Source organism: Danio aesculapii, chromosome 9 (genome assembly GCF_903798145.1).
Source record: "Danio aesculapii chromosome 9, fDanAes4.1, whole genome shotgun sequence".
NCBI classification, from domain to species: domain Eukaryota; kingdom Metazoa; phylum Chordata; class Actinopteri; order Cypriniformes; family Danionidae; genus Danio; species Danio aesculapii.
Genome location: NC_079443.1, coordinates 35,445,118 through 35,464,034, shown reverse-complemented (window position 1 = coordinate 35,464,034; position 18,917 = coordinate 35,445,118). Strand labels below are relative to the sequence as shown.

The following is an 18,917-nucleotide window of genomic DNA, read 5'->3' as shown; positions in this document are numbered from 1 at the left end:
ATATATTAGACTCATGATAACAAAAGTGAAGTACAGCATTAGACGTCAATTTCTACAGTATCAACATCCACCTCCTCACTGCTCCTCAGGCCTTTATCAGACTGGAGATAAAGATGTTCTCGGCTCAGTGGAGTTTGCTGGACCTTTGAGTCATTAAAACTGTACACAGACAAAAAAAGCCAACATTCTGTTAGTCACATGACTAACTAATCACTGTCAATAAGAGAGTTTATTGAGCTCACCTTCTCAAAAGCTTGCTTCCCTTCAGTTCTGCAGAGGGAGAAACAAAGCGTTGCTCTCCTGCAAACAGAATTATTTTTAATCAAATTGTTGAAATAAAAAAATCCATATAAAATCAAACTTTTTCTAACTAATCTAGAATATTGTGGCTGAAGTCGTCAAACTGACACCATCAGAGATGGAGCGCCACTCCAAACCCAGAAGCAGAAGCTCAGGCTTTTGCTGAGAAGATTACCAAAACAACCTTTTTGAATGGATTAAATTGCACAGATTGACTGTTCACCAAAGAATAACAATGTGCATTAGCTAAATAAACATAGTACATTTTGATTTCACACAGACTTTAATGTACTGAAGAAAAAAGGTCATCTTCATCTTCAACGTCCTGAGGGTGAGTAAACCGATTAATCCTTGTGTAGTGTTCTACCCTTTTCATTATGTTTGTGATGAAAATGAACATTTTAACTGGATTATGATTAATGAACAATTACCATTATTATTTTTTTTTTTTTTTGCCCTCAAAGTTCACTGACAGGTTTTGTACAGTAAATATGCTCACATATTACTAGTGAGAGATTTGTGAATGAAGGGTGCATTACTTGGTTTTAAGATAGCTGAAGTAAAACGCACACCATCTATGATTATCTATTGAACATTAACGCTGAACAACTGAAATTAATCCGCGCCGCCCACGCTCGTCACTGATATTAAACTGACTAATCACAAACCTGTACTATGTGTCGTCACGACGTGTAGTTAAATTTCACGTGACTCCACATGTGGTAGAGAAAGTAATTGGAAAAAAAACAGCCTTGAAAAATTAGATCGACTTTAGGTTATGAATATTTTTTACAGTAGGAGTTATATACACTTGGGAAAATAGTAAAATAATTAAAAATATATAGAGAAATAAAACTTATGCAATCTGCACTGAAATAAAAGTACAAAGACTGTCACGGGGTGGTTCTCCCCAAAGGGTTAAAAGAGAACATTTATTAATGTGCACGTTTTAGATACAAACACGTATTATTTAAGATACCATCTTTAGTACAATTTGTGTCTGATAATAGACATGCACAATAGCCTATTCCACTGTTTTATTATTATGATTATTTTTTATGAATAATAATTTATGCAGTCATGCATGTTTTGCTAAGATGATTTGATGCTTTGCAAAATTTGCAGACACTTTTATCGATATCTAAATACTTTTTTGATGCAAAATTAATTTAAACATTCAAGTTTCCTAATCAGCATAAGCAATAACTGACTAAGTCTAGGCTACTATTCTAAAGAAAATCCCCTCTAAATGTAAAGCTAAACAAATTGATAAATACTCGACAGTAAAGCCTGCAGCCCACAACACATGTGGAAAGTTATTGCGTATCATATTTAACAAACCGTTTACTAATTTTATAGAATTTTGCTCACATGGATGAAAAAATAGTAATCAGATGATGTCTGAGGGATTATATTTTTAAATGGGATTATATTTTTTAAAGAAATGTATTGAAAATATATTTTTCTCTTAAAGAAGTTTTGCTTTTTACTAATGAAATGCTCGTTGCTTGAAATATTGAAATGATTGTGCCTATTGCTTAAGTTTCGTTTCTAGGGTGGGGTTTTTTCCACAGAAATATGACAAGAGGTTTTTCTAGAGAAACGAAAGCAAAAAATGTATTTGGGGTGGGGAAGGGAAATTCTCTGTGTGTGCAGGCTGCTGGCTGCTTCTGACTGGCTGAGATGAAATCTGATGATGGGCAGGCGAACAATGGATTGGAGGCTATAAAGAAAAGGGGAGGAGGCAGCAAAACAAAAACAACTGTGATATTACTGTACGGCAATACTGGACTGCCGGAGTGCCTTTTACATTGTGGCTGTTTTGTATTCCTGAGCTCAGACATTGTTGATCTGATTCTCTTTTTATTAAATTCAATTACTTGATAAAGTTAAGTTCTCTGCGTCTGCTTTCAAGCGAATCCTGAACGTGGGGAGGGGAAAATCTATTTCCTACATGTCATTACACTGCTGTGCCGTCAGCCAATCGCTGCATTGCTGATCATGATTTCAATACATATGTCCTTCACAACACATGCAGCGATCTAAGATCAGTTCATCCAGATATTTTTTATTCGCAAACTTGTTTGAAGAACCAAATTAGCCAGAGATCAGTTATCAAGATTACAAGATCCAGGATCTGTCAAATCATCTTAGATCATTTAAGCGAGGTTTGAAGAACGGACCCTGAGCTCCTTATTTTGATTTTCTCAGACATTTCAAGATAAGTGCACAAAGGTGTGTCTCTGTCTCTCTCTCTCTCTCACACACACAAAAAGACACACAATATACTCCATATAGAAGCCAGAAACTAAGCTTTTTTTTGCATTGCAACTGATGGTCAACAGTAAAAATGACACATTTGACCTCCTCCAACATGGAAAACGAGCAACAATCAAGAATGCGTGACTATATGCTGTCATGGCTTTCCAATTAAAAATTGTGACTATAATAGAAGTCAAAGAGGCAAAAACAGCCACCAACATAACAAATAAATAAATTTTCAAAGCATTTTTCCAAAATGTGTGACAAAATAAAGATTTGTCACCAAAAATCATTCCATTTGCTCAAACACAGAGAAACTTGTGGCTGAATTAAGACTCAAAATCACCCCGGAGTGGATGAAAACATTTTTGTGTGAACTATCCCATTAGAGAAGCTCAGCAGTGGCCAGTGAGCGCTCTCTTACCTTCAGACTGGACGAGTCTAATAGAGGGAGACCTGGAGCGGTTAGTGAGAGAGGGCTGTTTGTTGGTGTCGGAGCTGATGAAGGAAACGGCATCCTCTCCCTCAGCTGTGCCCATCAGAGACGCCCGGTAGTAAATCAGCGGCATCCAGCTCTCCTCTCGGTTACTGATGACCTGCTCGCCAGCAAACTTCTGCAGATAACCATAACTACAGGGGGAAAAAGCAAGACGTGATTGAGACTGTTTTAGTGAAAGTAAGCTGAGATGTGGAGAGCTGATTTAGTTCAGACTCACATGGTCTTCTTGTCAGGTTTGAGCAGTTTGCTGGAGAATTCACTGAGGATGGTGAGGTACGAGACATACGGCGGAGACTGTTTCTCGGACTGCTGAACAAACCCTTGGAAAACAAATTCAATGCCGTCCCTGCACAAACAAAGCAACTTATTCAAGCGCAGGTACAGGAGAAGCACATTTCATCACATCAAAATTGACGTCGTATCTTTTATTAGCTCACATTGCTATTATTAAGGAGAACAATTCATCCTTGCTAGTTAATCGGTGGTATAATAAACTCTATTCTGAGCTTAGTTTGTAAAACTCTGGGCTAGTTTTCAACCGTACACTTGAACGCTCATGAGGAAGGGTCATGTACTGTATGTTGGCTTTTTTTGTTATGAGATTAATAAACACAGCTCCATATGAATGCTCATGTTATTCACGTAAGGTTTTCCTAACTTTATTAAGTTTTACTTATGAAGTCTGAAACTATTGGTCTTAAAATATTTTTGTTAAGTGAAATATAATAAAAATGTCCTAATAAATAACTAACTAAAACTTAATGAAAATATTGTGACTGAAAAAGTAACTAATAATAGTAATAGTTAAATAATAGTAGTCAGGGTTAATAAGCACTCATTCTGTAGCGGAAAATCTGACCTGTGACTGCTATACTGTATATAGAAATAACAGCAGATGGTGCTTTTTTAAAGCTTTTTTTAATTCAACATCTTGTTTAGATAAACTTAATGTGTTCTAACTTCTCCTCGTTTGCCAAAAAGTAAACTAGGCATGTTTAACTACATGAATGATCTGTAATATGAAGAAATCTGCCTTCATTCTTTTTAATTATTAAGAGGTTTGCTAACTATAATTAATGTAAGCAGTGCAAACACTAAACTTTGCTCTGGTCTAACTCAGCTAAACTAGAATTAAGGAGTCAATCTAGGGCCATATATTCTTGCAAAATAACAAAGTTTTGCAAACAAAAAATAAAGTATTGAGCAAAAAAATGGAAATCTCCAAAATCACAAAGCAAAAATAAATTGAGAATAAAAACTAATTTTGCTAATAAAAATAAAGAACTGCAAACTGAAAGTGAAGTGAACTAAAAATGACATTTGCAAGCAAAAAAGAACTGCAAATAAAAAAAATCAAGCAGTGGAAAAAATATATATATATTTGCAATAAAAAAAAACTATATATATATTTATAGCATTACCTTTACCCAAATTTTACCCGTTTACATTTATTTATTTATTTATTTTTGCTCAATACTTTATTTTTTTTGTTTGCAAAACTTTCTTTATTTTGCAAGTGTATATATGGCCCTAGATTGACTCCATATAGAATTACTTAAAATAATAGAACAAATAGAGTTGTGTTCACAACATAAAAACTAAATCAAACTTACAAAACCATTTATGAATCAAATTAAAACTAATCTAAAATGTAAAGCAAATTAAGAGTATCGAAATATAAACGCTTTTTATTTTTAAAAATATCAAACAAATAGAAATGTTCACAAAATATAAACTAAAACTGACAAAACGTTGATGAATCGATCTAAAACTAAACTTAAATGAAGAGCGAATTCAATAAGAGTATCGAAATATAAACGATTTTATTTAAAATGCTATTCATTTTGAAAAATATAAAGAATTTTAAAAAGGCAAAACTATTATTTACATTTTTTTAAATTAGCGCCATCTGCTGTTAAATGCTAAACCTAGAATCGATTCAAGAGAGACTAGCGAAGCATTTTCAGAATCGCAGAATCGGTTTCTCACCAAGCTCTAGTTAAAATAACAATTGAGAATAACAATAAGCCAACATTAAGTGCCTTTCCTTTTAAGACCTAAATACTCCTTGTTCTGTCCATCTATATTTGAATCTTAATACAAGTCCAGAAGTGCAGCCCTGAAATAGTCAAACACTAGACTCTTCGGTAGCAGCTAAATGAAGCCATGAAGTACAGGATCTTGACAGAACTATTTTTATTTGAGGACAAGCACACGGCTATAATAGTTTTGCTTTTAGCTATGTGACCTGTTCTGACCCTGAGTCAGCAGTGGACTGCGGTACCTGTGGATCATGGCCAGAGACTCTCGGGATTTGATCTGGTCCCAGCCGAAGGTGAGAGAGAAGCGTCTGGCCAGCTCTTTGATACTGCTGTACGTCTGGATCCTGGAGCTGCATGTGTTTCCTCTGTCCTGCTCCTGTTTCAGCCGCAGATACAGCTGAAAACACACAACAGTAAAGGATGCGAGTTAATTTACAAGAAAACATGCAATTATTTTGATTATTCTGTGATTGTCTAAAATGCAGCTTTATTTTCATCAGTCCAGAGGGAAGTATACATAGAAATACATATAGAAATCATAGTAAATGATGTAGTGTCAAATGTTCCAATGAATACTGTAAAAATAAAATTACATAATATGATTGAAATTAAGTTCCATCATCGTTTGCTATAACAAATATATTTAAGTAAAATGGACACAATCTGTAAAATGGAAACAATCTGAACACATTTTTTTCAAATATATACAAAAAAATAAATTAATTAAAAAATATATATATATATACATATACATACATACACACACACAAACTACAGTTCTGTCTGATTGTCAAATCAGATTGGCTGATAGCTGTGAGATTTTAAAGTAATATCAACACTTGTACAGCCTCTTCACCCTTGTGCATTACTCTGTCCACATGAGTGGCAAGCAGAGGACTACAGATTGGCAAATGTTGCTGCTGTTGGACAACATAATGTACTTTTGAGGCTTTTTCAGGTGAGAATGTAGTTGTTTACATTGCAACTAAGCAGTTTATTTATAAGGATAGTGCCTATTTTAAATTTTCATAATTTCAGAGATTCAGCACGCTGGTGGCCATCAGCCTGTCATACTGAGCAGAGCAATGACGTTCCGCCACAAGATGGTGACAGAGATCGCATAAATCCTTCGGGGAGAAAAACCTCAGCGTTTTCTCAATGTAAGTTTCAACTACAGCAGAACAAATCATTACAGAACAGGTGAGTGACTTTCTAAGTCGATCTCTCTCTCTTTTTATGTTGTAGTGCTGTATTTATACTACAGAAACTGGTAGTGTTTACTTTGCTCTGGCTTTTTCAGGGTTAATTATTGTGATCTCCCGATTGCAACGGAGACATACTTGAAAATCTCTGACTGATGACATTTCATGCAGTTCAGCTTAATAATCTTAAAATGTCAGCAAAATCACCTGTTTTGTCATCATTTTAGACATTACACTAGAGAATCATTCAAATACCAGCTCTAAAGTGATGTTAGTGAATGAAAAACGGTTTTTGCTGTGCTGACGGTCAGCTACAGTGTATGAATAACGTAAGAAAGTAGTTCCTCATACAAAAGAGTTTTTGAGACTCTCTGTGTTTCATTTTCTTTTTTATATGCACGATTATGCCGTCGAAACTGTTGTATAAAAGGCAATATCACACTCGTAGCAGTACGATTTGGTTGTATATCGGCATTGGTGGGACACTAAAGCACTTGCCCTGCAGCCTCGAGTCAACGCATGCCTCCCACAAGTGCTGATATACAGCCATATCGCACTGCTACTTGTGTGATATTGCTCATAAATACAAACTTAACAAATATGTAAAACCTAGTGGTTTGAAGTAAAAAGTTGAGGTAAAAAAAAAAAGATCACAAATGACAAATAACTGAAAAGTATTTAAACATGTTATGAATGTCTTTTAGTTGTAAATATGCCTGATGATTTATTTTTTGGTATATAAATGATCCTGAATAAATTGTGTCTTCTGTAATTCATGGTTACATAATTTTTTTATTTCTATGATTATTATTAACCCTATTTAATACAATATTATTATTATTTCTATTAATCAACACATCTTGACACAAAGCAGCTGTTCTCAAAATAAATAATAATAGTAAATGTCTTTTGTGCACCGAATCAGGATATCTGAATGATCATGTGACCAAAGATAATTAAATCACATTCTTATATTTTACAATTAATATCAAATATGTAAAAACTTACTAACTTGACTGTATTTATTTTAATCAACGTGTGTGTGTGTGTGTGTGTGTGTTTGGTTTGGTTTCAAATTAGTAAATTGACATGGTTATAACCTAGGTATTACAATATTTAGGTGGTTTATGAGTACATATCCAGTGTCCTCATAACTCCAAACTGTAATACTACAGGGGATACACTGTCATACTAATGGGATCTTAAGGTTTCCTGTGAGGTTTAGGATTATGGATAGGGTGAGCATAAGACAATAACATTTTTAAAGTATAAAATAAAGTTTAAAATAAAGTTTTAAAGTATAAAGCATATTACATTAATTTAGTCCTCATAAACCACCAAAAAAGTATGTGTGTGTGAGAGCACAACTTCAGCACAGGATTTCCAGTTAATCTCTCCAAGCAGTGTTAGAGCTGCTAGAACATTCCACACTGAGCATGATGGGAACTCTTTGTGTCTCTGAGGTGTGGACAGCTGCAGGGGCCATCAGAGAGCTCAGGGGCCCGGGACACTCAGAGGAGCAGATGTACCACACACACACACACACACACAGGAGAGAGCAGCTACATAATACCTGCTGAAGGCACTGCACCAGCGTCCTGGCGCTCTCCATCTTGTCCATCTGCCGGGTCCTGTTCAAGGTCTCTTTGATGATGTCACCGAAGTCATTGTAGTACTGCAGGGCAGATACATGAACACAGTGAGCTATACACACTCAGTAAGGCTCCACGTCTGACACAGCTTCACCAATAAGACTGCAAACCTGTGGCATACTGACAGCACTTTACCCATGACTCTGTCTAACTCTTGGGATTACTCTATGGTCCACTTTTGGTGAGCCTGTACTAATTGTAGCCTCAGTTTCCTGTTCTTAGCTGACAAGAGTGGCACCCGGTGTGGTTTTCTGCTGGTGTAGCCCATCCGCTTCAATTCGGACATGTTGTGTGTTCAGAGATGCTCTTCTGCATACCTCAGTTGTAACAAGTGGTTAATTGAGTTACTGTTGCCTTTCTATCAGCTGGAACCAGGATGTCTCCTCTGACATCAACAAGACATTTGCACCCACAGAACTGCCACTCACTGGATATTTTCTCTTTTTCAGACCATTCTCTGTAAACCCTAGAGGTGGTTGTGCGTTAAAATCCCAGTAGATCAAGTTTCTGAAATATCAGTCACCTAAATCACCTTTCTTCACCATTCTGATGCTCTGTTTGAACTGCAGCAGATCATCTTGAACATGTCTACATGCCTAAATGCATTGTTGCCAACTGTACCTAATAAAGTGGCCGGTGAGTGTATTGATTGATCGACGCTGCATAAAATGCTTTTCTTAGATTTTTGTCTTGTTTTTAGTCCGAAGATCTACAGATTCTTAAATCAAGAAGCATTTTCTAGACAAGCAAAAAAATATGGTCTTGTTTTCAGAAGTATTGGCAAAATGAAGTAAGCTTTTCCTGAAAACCAAAAAAAAAAAATCTGCCAATGGGGTAAGTAAACTAATATTGTCAAAACGAAAAACAAGTTATTTTTATTACACCATTGGCAGAGGTTTTTTTGCTTGTTTCAAGGAAAAACCTAATTTTGGCATACTATTTCTAAAAACAAGACATAATATTGTGTCACATAAGACATATCAAATATTAAAGTAAGAAAAGCATTATATACAGGGATATCCAGGGTTAAACACTGTTAGTTTTCCCAGAAAGGTATTTTGTTCAAGTTTTTTTTAATTAAAAAGAAAACTATTTCAGCACAAATAGTTACATATTATCTTTGTTGTATTTATAAAAGATAAGAAATAAAATAATAATCATTCATTCTCGTTTCGGCTTAGTCCCTTTATAAATCCGGGGTCACCACAGCGAATGAACCACCAACTTATCCAGCACATGTTTTACACAGCGGATGCCCTTCCAGCCCCAACTCATCTCTTGGAAACATCCTACACACTCATTCACACTCATACACAATGGACAATTTAGCCTACCCAATTCACCTATATCACATGTCTTTGGACTGTGGGGGAAACCGGAGCACCCAGAGGAAACCCACGCTATCGCAGGGAGAACATGCAAACTCCACACAGAATCGCCAACTGACCCAGCTGAGGCTCGAACCAGCGACCTTTCTTGCTGTGAAGCGACAGCACTACCTACTGCGTCGCCAAATAATATAATAATTAAAAAAAACAGAAACGAGTAATAAAAGTGTACAGAAAATTACAACCAACTGAATGCAGACATTAAATAGTCACAATCAAATGTTCAGATACGTTGTTAATGTTGAAAGTAAATATTTACAATGAAGCAGTATAAGATGATAATATTAAAAACTAAAATTTAATTACTATGAAATAAATCAATTAAAAAGGAAGGAGAGGGCGTCTAAAGGGAAGGCAAGATGTGCAGAGAATTTGAACATTGCCACTTTTTAAAGAAACTAGTTTTCCCAGAGCATCTAACCTTTTTCTAACTTTAGAAAATTCATGGTATCCACAAGCCATTGGGCTAGTTGGAGGCTTATTTGATTTTCAGTAGAGTACGACACCTAGCTAATAATGAGGTAAAGGCCAAAATATCAAGTCGTTTAGAATTAAACTGGGACCAAATGTTTGGAACCCCAAAAATCGCAACATCAGGGGATGGGTGTATATTTACCTGCAACACCTTAGACAAAACTGTAAAATACTTAATCCAGTAATTCTGTAACATAGAGCACATAAAGAACACTTAAATTACACTGTGGTGCATGAGTATAGAAAGGTATTTTGATTATTCCCCTAACTGTTAAACTTAAAATTGTTCAATGGACGGTTCCGCATCCCTGTAAAAAAAAAAAAAGTAAAATTATTTAACATTTACTCCCTCATCCACTTGTTCCAAAGTTTTGTTTGTTGTTTTTTTTTTTACAGTTTTACAACTGGTGCAGTTGGTTGGTTCTTATGCTCATTCAAACTGAATTAATTAGGATACAAAAAAAAAAAAAAACCTTTGTTTAGCAAATAATTAGAAAAAAGTTTGTATTTGCCCTAAGAGTGACTTTTTTTTTTTTATGAAGAAAATGTGAGTTCAGTACTAACATTTTAATTAAAAAAAATAAAGTTTTACGAAAACATTTTGTTGGAGGACTTAAAATTAATTTTATTACAAAATTCAGTTTAGTTTATTACAAAAATAAGACAAAAAAGTTACTAAATGTGCACAAGGATTAATAGAATAGAATAGAATAGAATAGAATAGAATATAGGAGATGCGGTGGTACAGCGGGTAGTACAATCGCCTCATGGCAAGAAGGTTGCCTCGGCTGGGCCAGTTGGCATTTCTGTGTGGCGTTTGCATGTTCTCCCCGTGTTCGCGTCGGTTTCCTCCGGGTGCTCCAGTTTCCCCCACAGTCCAAAGACATGTGGTACAGGTGAATTGGGTAGGCTAAATTATCCGTAGTGTATGTGCGTGAATGAGCATTTATGGATGTTTCCCAGTGATATGTTGCGGCTGGAAGAGCATGTACTGCGTAAAAGAAAATTTTACGACCCCAGATTAATAAAGGGACTAAGCCTGAAAAGAAAATTAATGAATGATAATTAATATAATATAATATAATCAGTGTATATAAACAGTATAGTAAAGTTTATTTTATATATAAATGATAATTTATGGAGTTACATCACTTGATACTTGTGTGATCTTGTAGATCTTGATCTTGTTACTAGGTTTACATGAATGTTTGGATGCATCTTTAAATAGACTCAGCCTGTGTGAGTAAAGCTGTTCTGATGCTGCTGGCAGGGGTTTCTCTCAGAAAGTCAAGACTTTCAGCACATATCTCTGATACTGAAACTCAGCCACTTCACACATTCTTCTCCACTGAGTGCATTTGAGGCTTTTGCCACCTAAAGCTGACTGACACAGTATAAGAAACAGAAAAAGATCTAGGTGAGGGTCCTCCTGCCAAACAACAACCTCCATTTATTACCATCTGTTAGCTTGAATACATATTCACTCAAGAAAAGTGACTACTTGTTAGAGAGGAAACTGTTTAAATGAGGAGTTTGTGACTCTCGCCAACTTTGTCATTTGCCTGATCTTTAAAAACTGACATTCAGACTGATGCTGTTCAGAGAGAGAGAGAGAGAGAGAGAGAGAGAGAGAGAGAGTGTGTGTGTGTGTGTGTGTGTGTGTGTGTGTGTGTGTGTGTGTGTGTGTGTGTGTGTGTGTGTGTGTGTGTGAATGCCTCTTCATGAAGAATGCTGCTAAGAGAATGTTGGCGGCTCTGTACCGGTCGAGTCGAGCGGGCATTCCTTACGTGTCAGCATGTCAGACACACACAAACACACTGTAACACAAACACTCTGTAAATCCCAAATATCAATTCATTAATTCTGTGCCTAAGAGCTACAGTTGTGAAGTCAAATGAACAGACCGAATTCATCTAATACTCATCGACATACTCGAATACTCACTGCAACATTTACTTACACAGGTCAGTATATTAATAACACAATACATTTGAAGGAAAAGGTCTCAAAAGTAAAACATAATATAAGAGCATTATTATTCATACTCCTGGCAATTTCTGATTTAAAGTTATTGTCCAAATGTAAATAAAAGCTTGAATAAAAGTAACTAAGTCAGAATTTGCCAGGGGTGTGAATGATTTTGGGCTTGAATGTGTATTTATTGTATATACAGTGCTCAGCATAATTGAGTACACCCCATTTTGAAAATAAATATGTTTTATCCATTTCTCAGTGAATATAGGCTATGTATTTTGATGCATTTAGTCAAAACAGATTTATTAAACAGATATATTTATTTAAATAATATTTTAGTCACCAAATATATTAAGAAATGGTAAGATAATACAATTCAATTCAAGCTAAATATTGCAACAACTAAAAAATTACAACCTACAAATTTCAACTCAATTTTTCCTTCTTTTTTCTTGCTTCTCTTGATTTTTCCACTTTTTTAAAAATTGTTAATACAGTTTTCCATATATATTTCATATCACCATTAATACACCTAAAATAATACAATTAAAGTCAACATTTCCAGCACATCTATGACATTGTCATTCTTTTACAAATATTTTTTACCAAGTAATGTTTAACAGAGTAAGGCCTTTTTTCACAGTATTTTCTCCATATTTCTTATGGAGAGTATTTTTCTAATGGAAAAAGTCTCATTTCCTTTAGTTTGGCTGAATTTTTTAAATATATATAATTATTTAAAACTGAATTAAAATGAATATTAATAGCCCCTTAAGAAATAATATTTTCATTGATTACTGAACAAACACCTAACTTGAGTAGTTAACCAAACTAACCTAGTTAAGCTTTTAAATTGCACTTTAAGTTACTCTCACTTAATAACTAGTAAAATAAAATAAAAATGTACTGTCATCATGGCAAAGACAAAAGAAATGAGTTATTAAATTATTATATTTAACAATGTGTAGAAAAAATCTCTCCATTAAACAACACTTAGAAAATATTTGATAAAGTAATTACAATTTCACAGGAAGGCTAATTCTAATTAATTCTTAATATTTATTCATTCTAATTAATAATAATTCTTCAACTATATATATATGCACACACAATACTGGCCAAAAGTTTGGGGTCAGTTTTTATTTTTATGTTTTTTTTTTTTCTTTAAAAAAATTATTCTGTTTATCAAGGTGCCATTTATTAAATGTCAAAAAATTGTAGTTGTTAGAAATTCATTACAATTTTTCAATTGTAATTCTGCTTTCTTATTGTTAGTAGTTTCAAATAAAATTATTACTACAGTTATCATTGCTTTTATTGCTATAGCCATTAATAATAATAATAATAATAATAATAATAATAATAATAATAATAATAATAATAATAATAATAATAATAATAATAATAATAATAATAATAATAATAATTAATATTAGAGTGATTTCTGAAGGATCATGTGACTCTGAAGACTGCAGTAATTCATGTTTAAAATCACTGGAATAAATGATTCAATTACATGATGAACTACTTCTGAACAGTTCTTTTATAGTGCAATAACATTTCACAATTCTACAATCTGTACTGTATTTTTGATTAAATAAATGCAGCCTTGTTGAGCAGGAGAAGCTTATTTTAATACATTTAAAAATCCTACTGACCCCAAACTTTTGACCAGTAGTGTATAATGTATGCACAAAGACAATTCAGTAAGGTAAATATAGCTAACTAACCAAATAAAATGAAGTATGATCAAATATTATACTGTTAAAACTACTTTTTATTAAAAACCTCACATTTCCTATGAGCACTGTAATTTCCTGTAAATGGGTGTTGTGTAATCTGTGGATCTTATGTTGACAAAAACAAAACTACAGATCTGTATAAATCTGATTAACACAGCCCTCTGCTTATCTGTCTGGTTAGGAGGTTGCCAGAGTTCAGTGTAAGTCATGAGAAGTGTCATACCTTCACATACTGCTTGAAAACCTCGGCAGCCATGCTCATCTCTAACACACTGTGCACTATGAGCTTACAGTACGCAGACAGAAGATTCCTGCGCCGGTGCAAATCCTCCAGCCGTCCTTCTCCACTCTCACTCTCACTGACTGCACACACACACAGAAACAGACTGATTGAAACAGAGAGCCGCAGATTCAATAACAGAGCGCCATAATTATGATACTCAAATCTTATAAATGAAATGCTTTCCTGAGGTGAACTAAAGTTAACAGCATTTTCTGCTCTTGTCTATCGTCGTCCTGCCTGCTCCCGAAGCCATCACTTAATAGAGAGCTTTCATAACAGCATTAGTGACGTGAGGAAAATCCAATAACTAAATTGCTTTTTATTACACGTTATCCGCAAAAGCTTATATTGCATTTTTTTCGAGAGGTGAGGAGTTTGCGGCGGCACGAATCGACGACTCTGTGAAATATTTATAGGATTGATATGATTTGCTCGAGTCGCGCTTGATTTCTAATCGAATAGCCCAAAATCTGACGTTATCTCATATGCTGCTCGAGTTTTAAAGCAGCATAAAGGCCAAAAACAACATAAAAACTTGTTTAGGAGAGCTTGTATCGATTTTGGAGGTTTGTATATGCCTGCTGAAGCTTCTTGTCTTTCATGAGAGTTTGTAAACAGGGTGCGAATTATACATTGACGATCAGGGGAGGTCAACTTATTCGATAATGTTAGTTTGTGTAATACATGCTTCAAATGTATGTATTTATTTGAATTATATCTAATTTATTAATAAAATATATTCAAGTTTTCAGTGTTATGTAGGATATTTAGCGTATTTTTATCTGATTAGCTATTTTCGGCTTACTTTAGGTCAAACTTTACAAACTATGCATTTAATTTGACTTTTAGGCTTTATGTAGGAACAAACACCTATTTAATGAGAAATCAGTCTTGTGAACTCTTACGGTGCTCTAAATCTGCCAGTTTCAGACTGTTGATTGACATTTTTCTGGCATGATTATGCATTCACAATGGTATGAACCATTATAAGGGTGGTCAAATGGATATCTAATATTTTAATTATTAACTTTGTTATTTAAAATACAGATCAGAGTGAACTTTTTCTCCGATTCAAAGAGACCCACTTATACATCTTGTTTTGACATCCTTTAGAGGGAATCAAACCCTAATTAGGGGGGTCAGTCCCCTCCAAACCCCCTTGTAAGTCGCACCCCGTTTGTAAATATAATTTGTTGACTAAGTCATCAGTTCAATTGTACAGTTGAAGTCAGAATTATTAGCCCCCAGCCCCCAGCCCCCCCCCCCCCCCCCCCTTTTAACAGAGCAAGGAAATTTTCACAGTATGTCTGATAATATTTTTTCATCTGGAGAAAGTCTTATTTGTTTTATTTTGGCTAGAATGAAAATAGTTTTTGTTTTTTTAAAGCCATTTTAAGGCTTAAGCTATATTTTTTTTGATAGTCTACAGAACAAACCATCGTTGGACAATAACTTACCTAATTACCCTAACCTGCCTAGTTAACCTAATTAACCTAGTTAAGCCTTTAAATGTCACTTTAAGCTGTATAGAAGTGTCTTGAGAAATATCTAGTCAAATATTATTTACTGTCATCATGGCAAAGATAAAATAAATCAGTTATTACAAATGAGTTATTAAAACTATTATGTTTAGAAATGTGTTGAAGAAATCTTCTCTCCGTTAAACAGAAATTGGGGAAAAAATAAACACGCTTTAACTGTAAGCGTGACTTCTGTAAAATCTCACACGACGTACTGTGATGGATTCTCATCATGATCATGCATTATGTGCTGGACTTATAGTGTTTCATTCGATGAGATGTTTTATAGGTCAGTGAGAAAGTGAGGTGCAATTAGATGAACCAACCACAAACAAATCATGTGTTCTGCTAAGGTCATTTCCACTAATAGGGGAAGAAGATTATTTTATACCTTACATGACATGGGCAGATGTAGAGGCAGACTGCCATCTGCTGGTAAAGTTTAATCTGTTCCACATTCTACAGTAAAAATATCTTTGAGTAAACAGCTGAATGACTGAATATGTAAACAAAGTGTACATAACTGAAAAAATAAATGTGAATCATATCATATATTACATTTTTTACATATATTTCATAATAATATATTTAAAAATGCTATTTATTAAGATGGCAATGATTCTGAATATATTCAGATATAAATAATAAAGCTCAATAATGTAATAATGTAGTACTCAGCATAAATAAATCCATCACAGATTAATTAATATTTAAATTAATATTTTCTACAGGATGCTTTACGATGATATATTAGTGCATTTCCATTAGACTAGTCACTACCAAAACTGACTTAATCTAACAAAAAAACTTAACTAGATATAGATAGATAGATAGATAGATAGATAGATAGATAGATAGATAGATAGATAGATAGATAGATAGATAGATAGATAGAAATAAATATCATAAAATATCCTATCTATCTATCTATCTATCTGAGTGGAATTAATAATTATGCAGCTCTTTATTTCTTGCATCGTTCTGACAAACAGCAGTGTCAATGTGTCACTCAGAGCATCACACATTGAACGAGACAGTCTTTCTCTCTCTCAGGAAATCTGCATCTGTCACAAAAGCATCAAGAGCTGTTGTGAATTTGTTCCTCATGTTTAAGTCTCTGTGGTTTAATTGGGCCCTGGGGAAGAGGCTCACACCCACATGTGAAAAGTTGGTCCCGGGTCTCCTGAATTTTAGTGGCAGAATCCTGATACCCTTGGGAAATCTAGATAATCTTCTAATGGTGCATTTTCAACGAAACAAATTGCATCAGATGCTTTCATTTCAGCAGACGCTTCCTTTGAAGCATGAACAGGTTAGACACTGTACCTCATAAAGTTAGCGGCCAAACAAGACGTCATTTACTCGCATTAGACGCTTCATAGGCACTTTTACATGCACACAAATAATGATAATTCACTAATCACTTAACTGAAATAATCGTCCAAATGTAATAGTAACATTGAGAATTTAGGTTACTGTCATTTTTTTTCTCATATTAAATAGTTACAAACTGAACGGCTCATATATTATCCTCCCAAGATGCCGCATTTTAACAGTAGCATGAGATGAAAACACATTTTTATAATTATTTTGGTCAAAATTGCATCTGAGATTGTGATAGATTTACTCCTCTCTTACTGCAAACGCTTGCTCTGTCTGGATGTGCTTAAATCTGAAATAAAATTGTGTTTTTCTCACATTTCACACTTAACAAGCAGGTTAATGTGTTTCCACAAGGGGCAGAAATCTAACCGTAACAATCGGTTCATGCATAAGCTGTTTATGACCTTACTTGAAGGGTTAATGCATTTACTTGACCACAAGAATGTGCTTGTAAACACACTGAGTGGTTATTCGGTTTGGGCCCTACCTATAAACCATACAGTTTGTCCATACACTACCTGACAAAAGTCTTGACATCGATCCCGGTAATAAGCAACAAATAATAACTTGACTTCTAGTTGATGATTTGGAAAAGTGGCAGAAGGTAGATTTTTCTGATGAATCATCTGTTGAACTGCACCCCAACCATCACAAACACTGCAGAAGACCTACTGGAACCCACATGGACCAAAGATTCTCATAGACATCAGTCAAGTTTGGTGAAGAAAAAATCATGGTTTGGGGTTACATTCAATATGGGGTCGTGTGAGAAATCTGCAGAGTGGATGGCAACATCAACAGCCTGAGGTATCAAGACATTTGTGCTGCCCGTTACATTACAAACCACAGGAGAGGGCAAATTCTTCAGCAGGATAGCACTCCTTATACTTCAGCCTCCACATCAAAGTTCCTGAAAGCAAAGATGGTCAAGGTGCTCCTGGATTGGCCAGCCTGGTCACCAGACATAAACATTATTAAGCATGTCTGGGATAAGATGAAGGAGGCATTGCAGATGAATCCAAAGAATCTTGATGAACTCTGGTAGTCCTGCAAGAACTCTTTCTTTGCCATTCCAGATGACTTTATTAATAAGTTATTTGAGTCATTGCAGAGATGTGTGGATGCAGTCCTCCAAGCTCATGGGAGTCAGACACAATATTAATTCTTCTTCCACTGCACCATGACTCTATATTCTATACTGTACATTATTTAAGTGACAAGACTTTTGTCTAAGCAAAGTCTGACCTTACTGTCCTAATTAAATAATTAAAAATCGACATGATCATATTTTATTTTGGTAAAATAAGCGTAATCTAGAGGCCTTTGCCTTTCATATAAGCCACTTCTGATGCCAAATAATCAACAAGAAGTCAAGTTATTATTTGTTGTTCCTAAAACTTGGATAGGCGACAAGACAGGTAGTGTAGTGTTTCAACAAAATCAGTTCTCTGTTTTATGCATATCTTCAAAGAAACTTCACTTTCTGATCTAAATAGCATCAAGTCTCCGACTACTTTTTGCTAATGGTGGATGTGTTAAGGTCCATAGAGAAGCACAATGCCAGAGCCTATTGATGTGCTGTAAATGAGTAGAAAAAAGCACCTTTACTGCTGTGAGAGTCCGGCTCAGGGCTGATGAAGACGTGCTCCAGGATGAAGGAAAGAAGAGCTTTCTGGAGCTTGGGATCAGGGGTGTAGAGCAGTGGAGTTCCTGCAGACGAGTCCCACATCTGAAGCTGGTAATTATGAGCTATGAGAACGTCACTCAGACACATGAAGGCCTTTGAGAAAAACAACAAAAAACAGACAGAGAGTGATTAACAGATGTGACATCAAGCAGGCAACATTACACACACGTTCTCAAATCTACTGTCTTTTCTTAATCAGACTAATTAAATACACATTCTTTAAAGAAATATATGTATTTTATAATATTACTTCGGATTATTTTTTATCTTATATAAAACTTTAATTTAATGAAACAAATATTTAATAAAAGACTGCGAACAGCAATCAAGCACAGGTAGAGCGGTCAAAGCTGTCAGTCTTTTGCAGTGTTATTTACTAACATTTAAAAAAAATGTATTTATATTTTATAATTTGTATTGTATTTGAATTGTACCTTTGTGTTGAATACATTTGAATATTAAGTTAACTACTGTATAATAATCCTTACCACATCATTTAGATAGTTTGA

At 34.7% G+C, this 18,917-nt stretch overlaps 1 protein-coding gene across 4 annotated transcripts in view; it reads right to left on the bottom strand.

The window, feature by feature from the left end:
* si:ch211-269e2.1 (cohesin subunit SA-2) overlaps nt 1-18,917 on the bottom strand; it is a 47,736-nt gene continuing 28,819 nt past the window's right edge. For all 4 annotated transcript variants that reach the window (XM_056465598.1, XM_056465597.1, XM_056465601.1 and 1 more), the window contains 8 exons: nt 18,324-18,501; nt 13,759-13,898; nt 7,879-7,980; nt 5,346-5,500; nt 3,279-3,407; nt 2,987-3,192; nt 243-300; nt 1-159 (listed from right to left, as the gene is read on the bottom strand). In XM_056465598.1, coding sequence (XP_056321573.1) covers nt 39-159; nt 243-300; nt 2,987-3,192; nt 3,279-3,407; nt 5,346-5,500; nt 7,879-7,980; nt 13,759-13,898; nt 18,324-18,501 — 1,089 coding nt within the window. In that variant the 3' untranslated portion in view covers nt 1-38. The remainder of the gene's footprint in view (nt 160-242; nt 301-2,986; nt 3,193-3,278; nt 3,408-5,345; nt 5,501-7,878; nt 7,981-13,758; nt 13,899-18,323; nt 18,502-18,917) is intronic.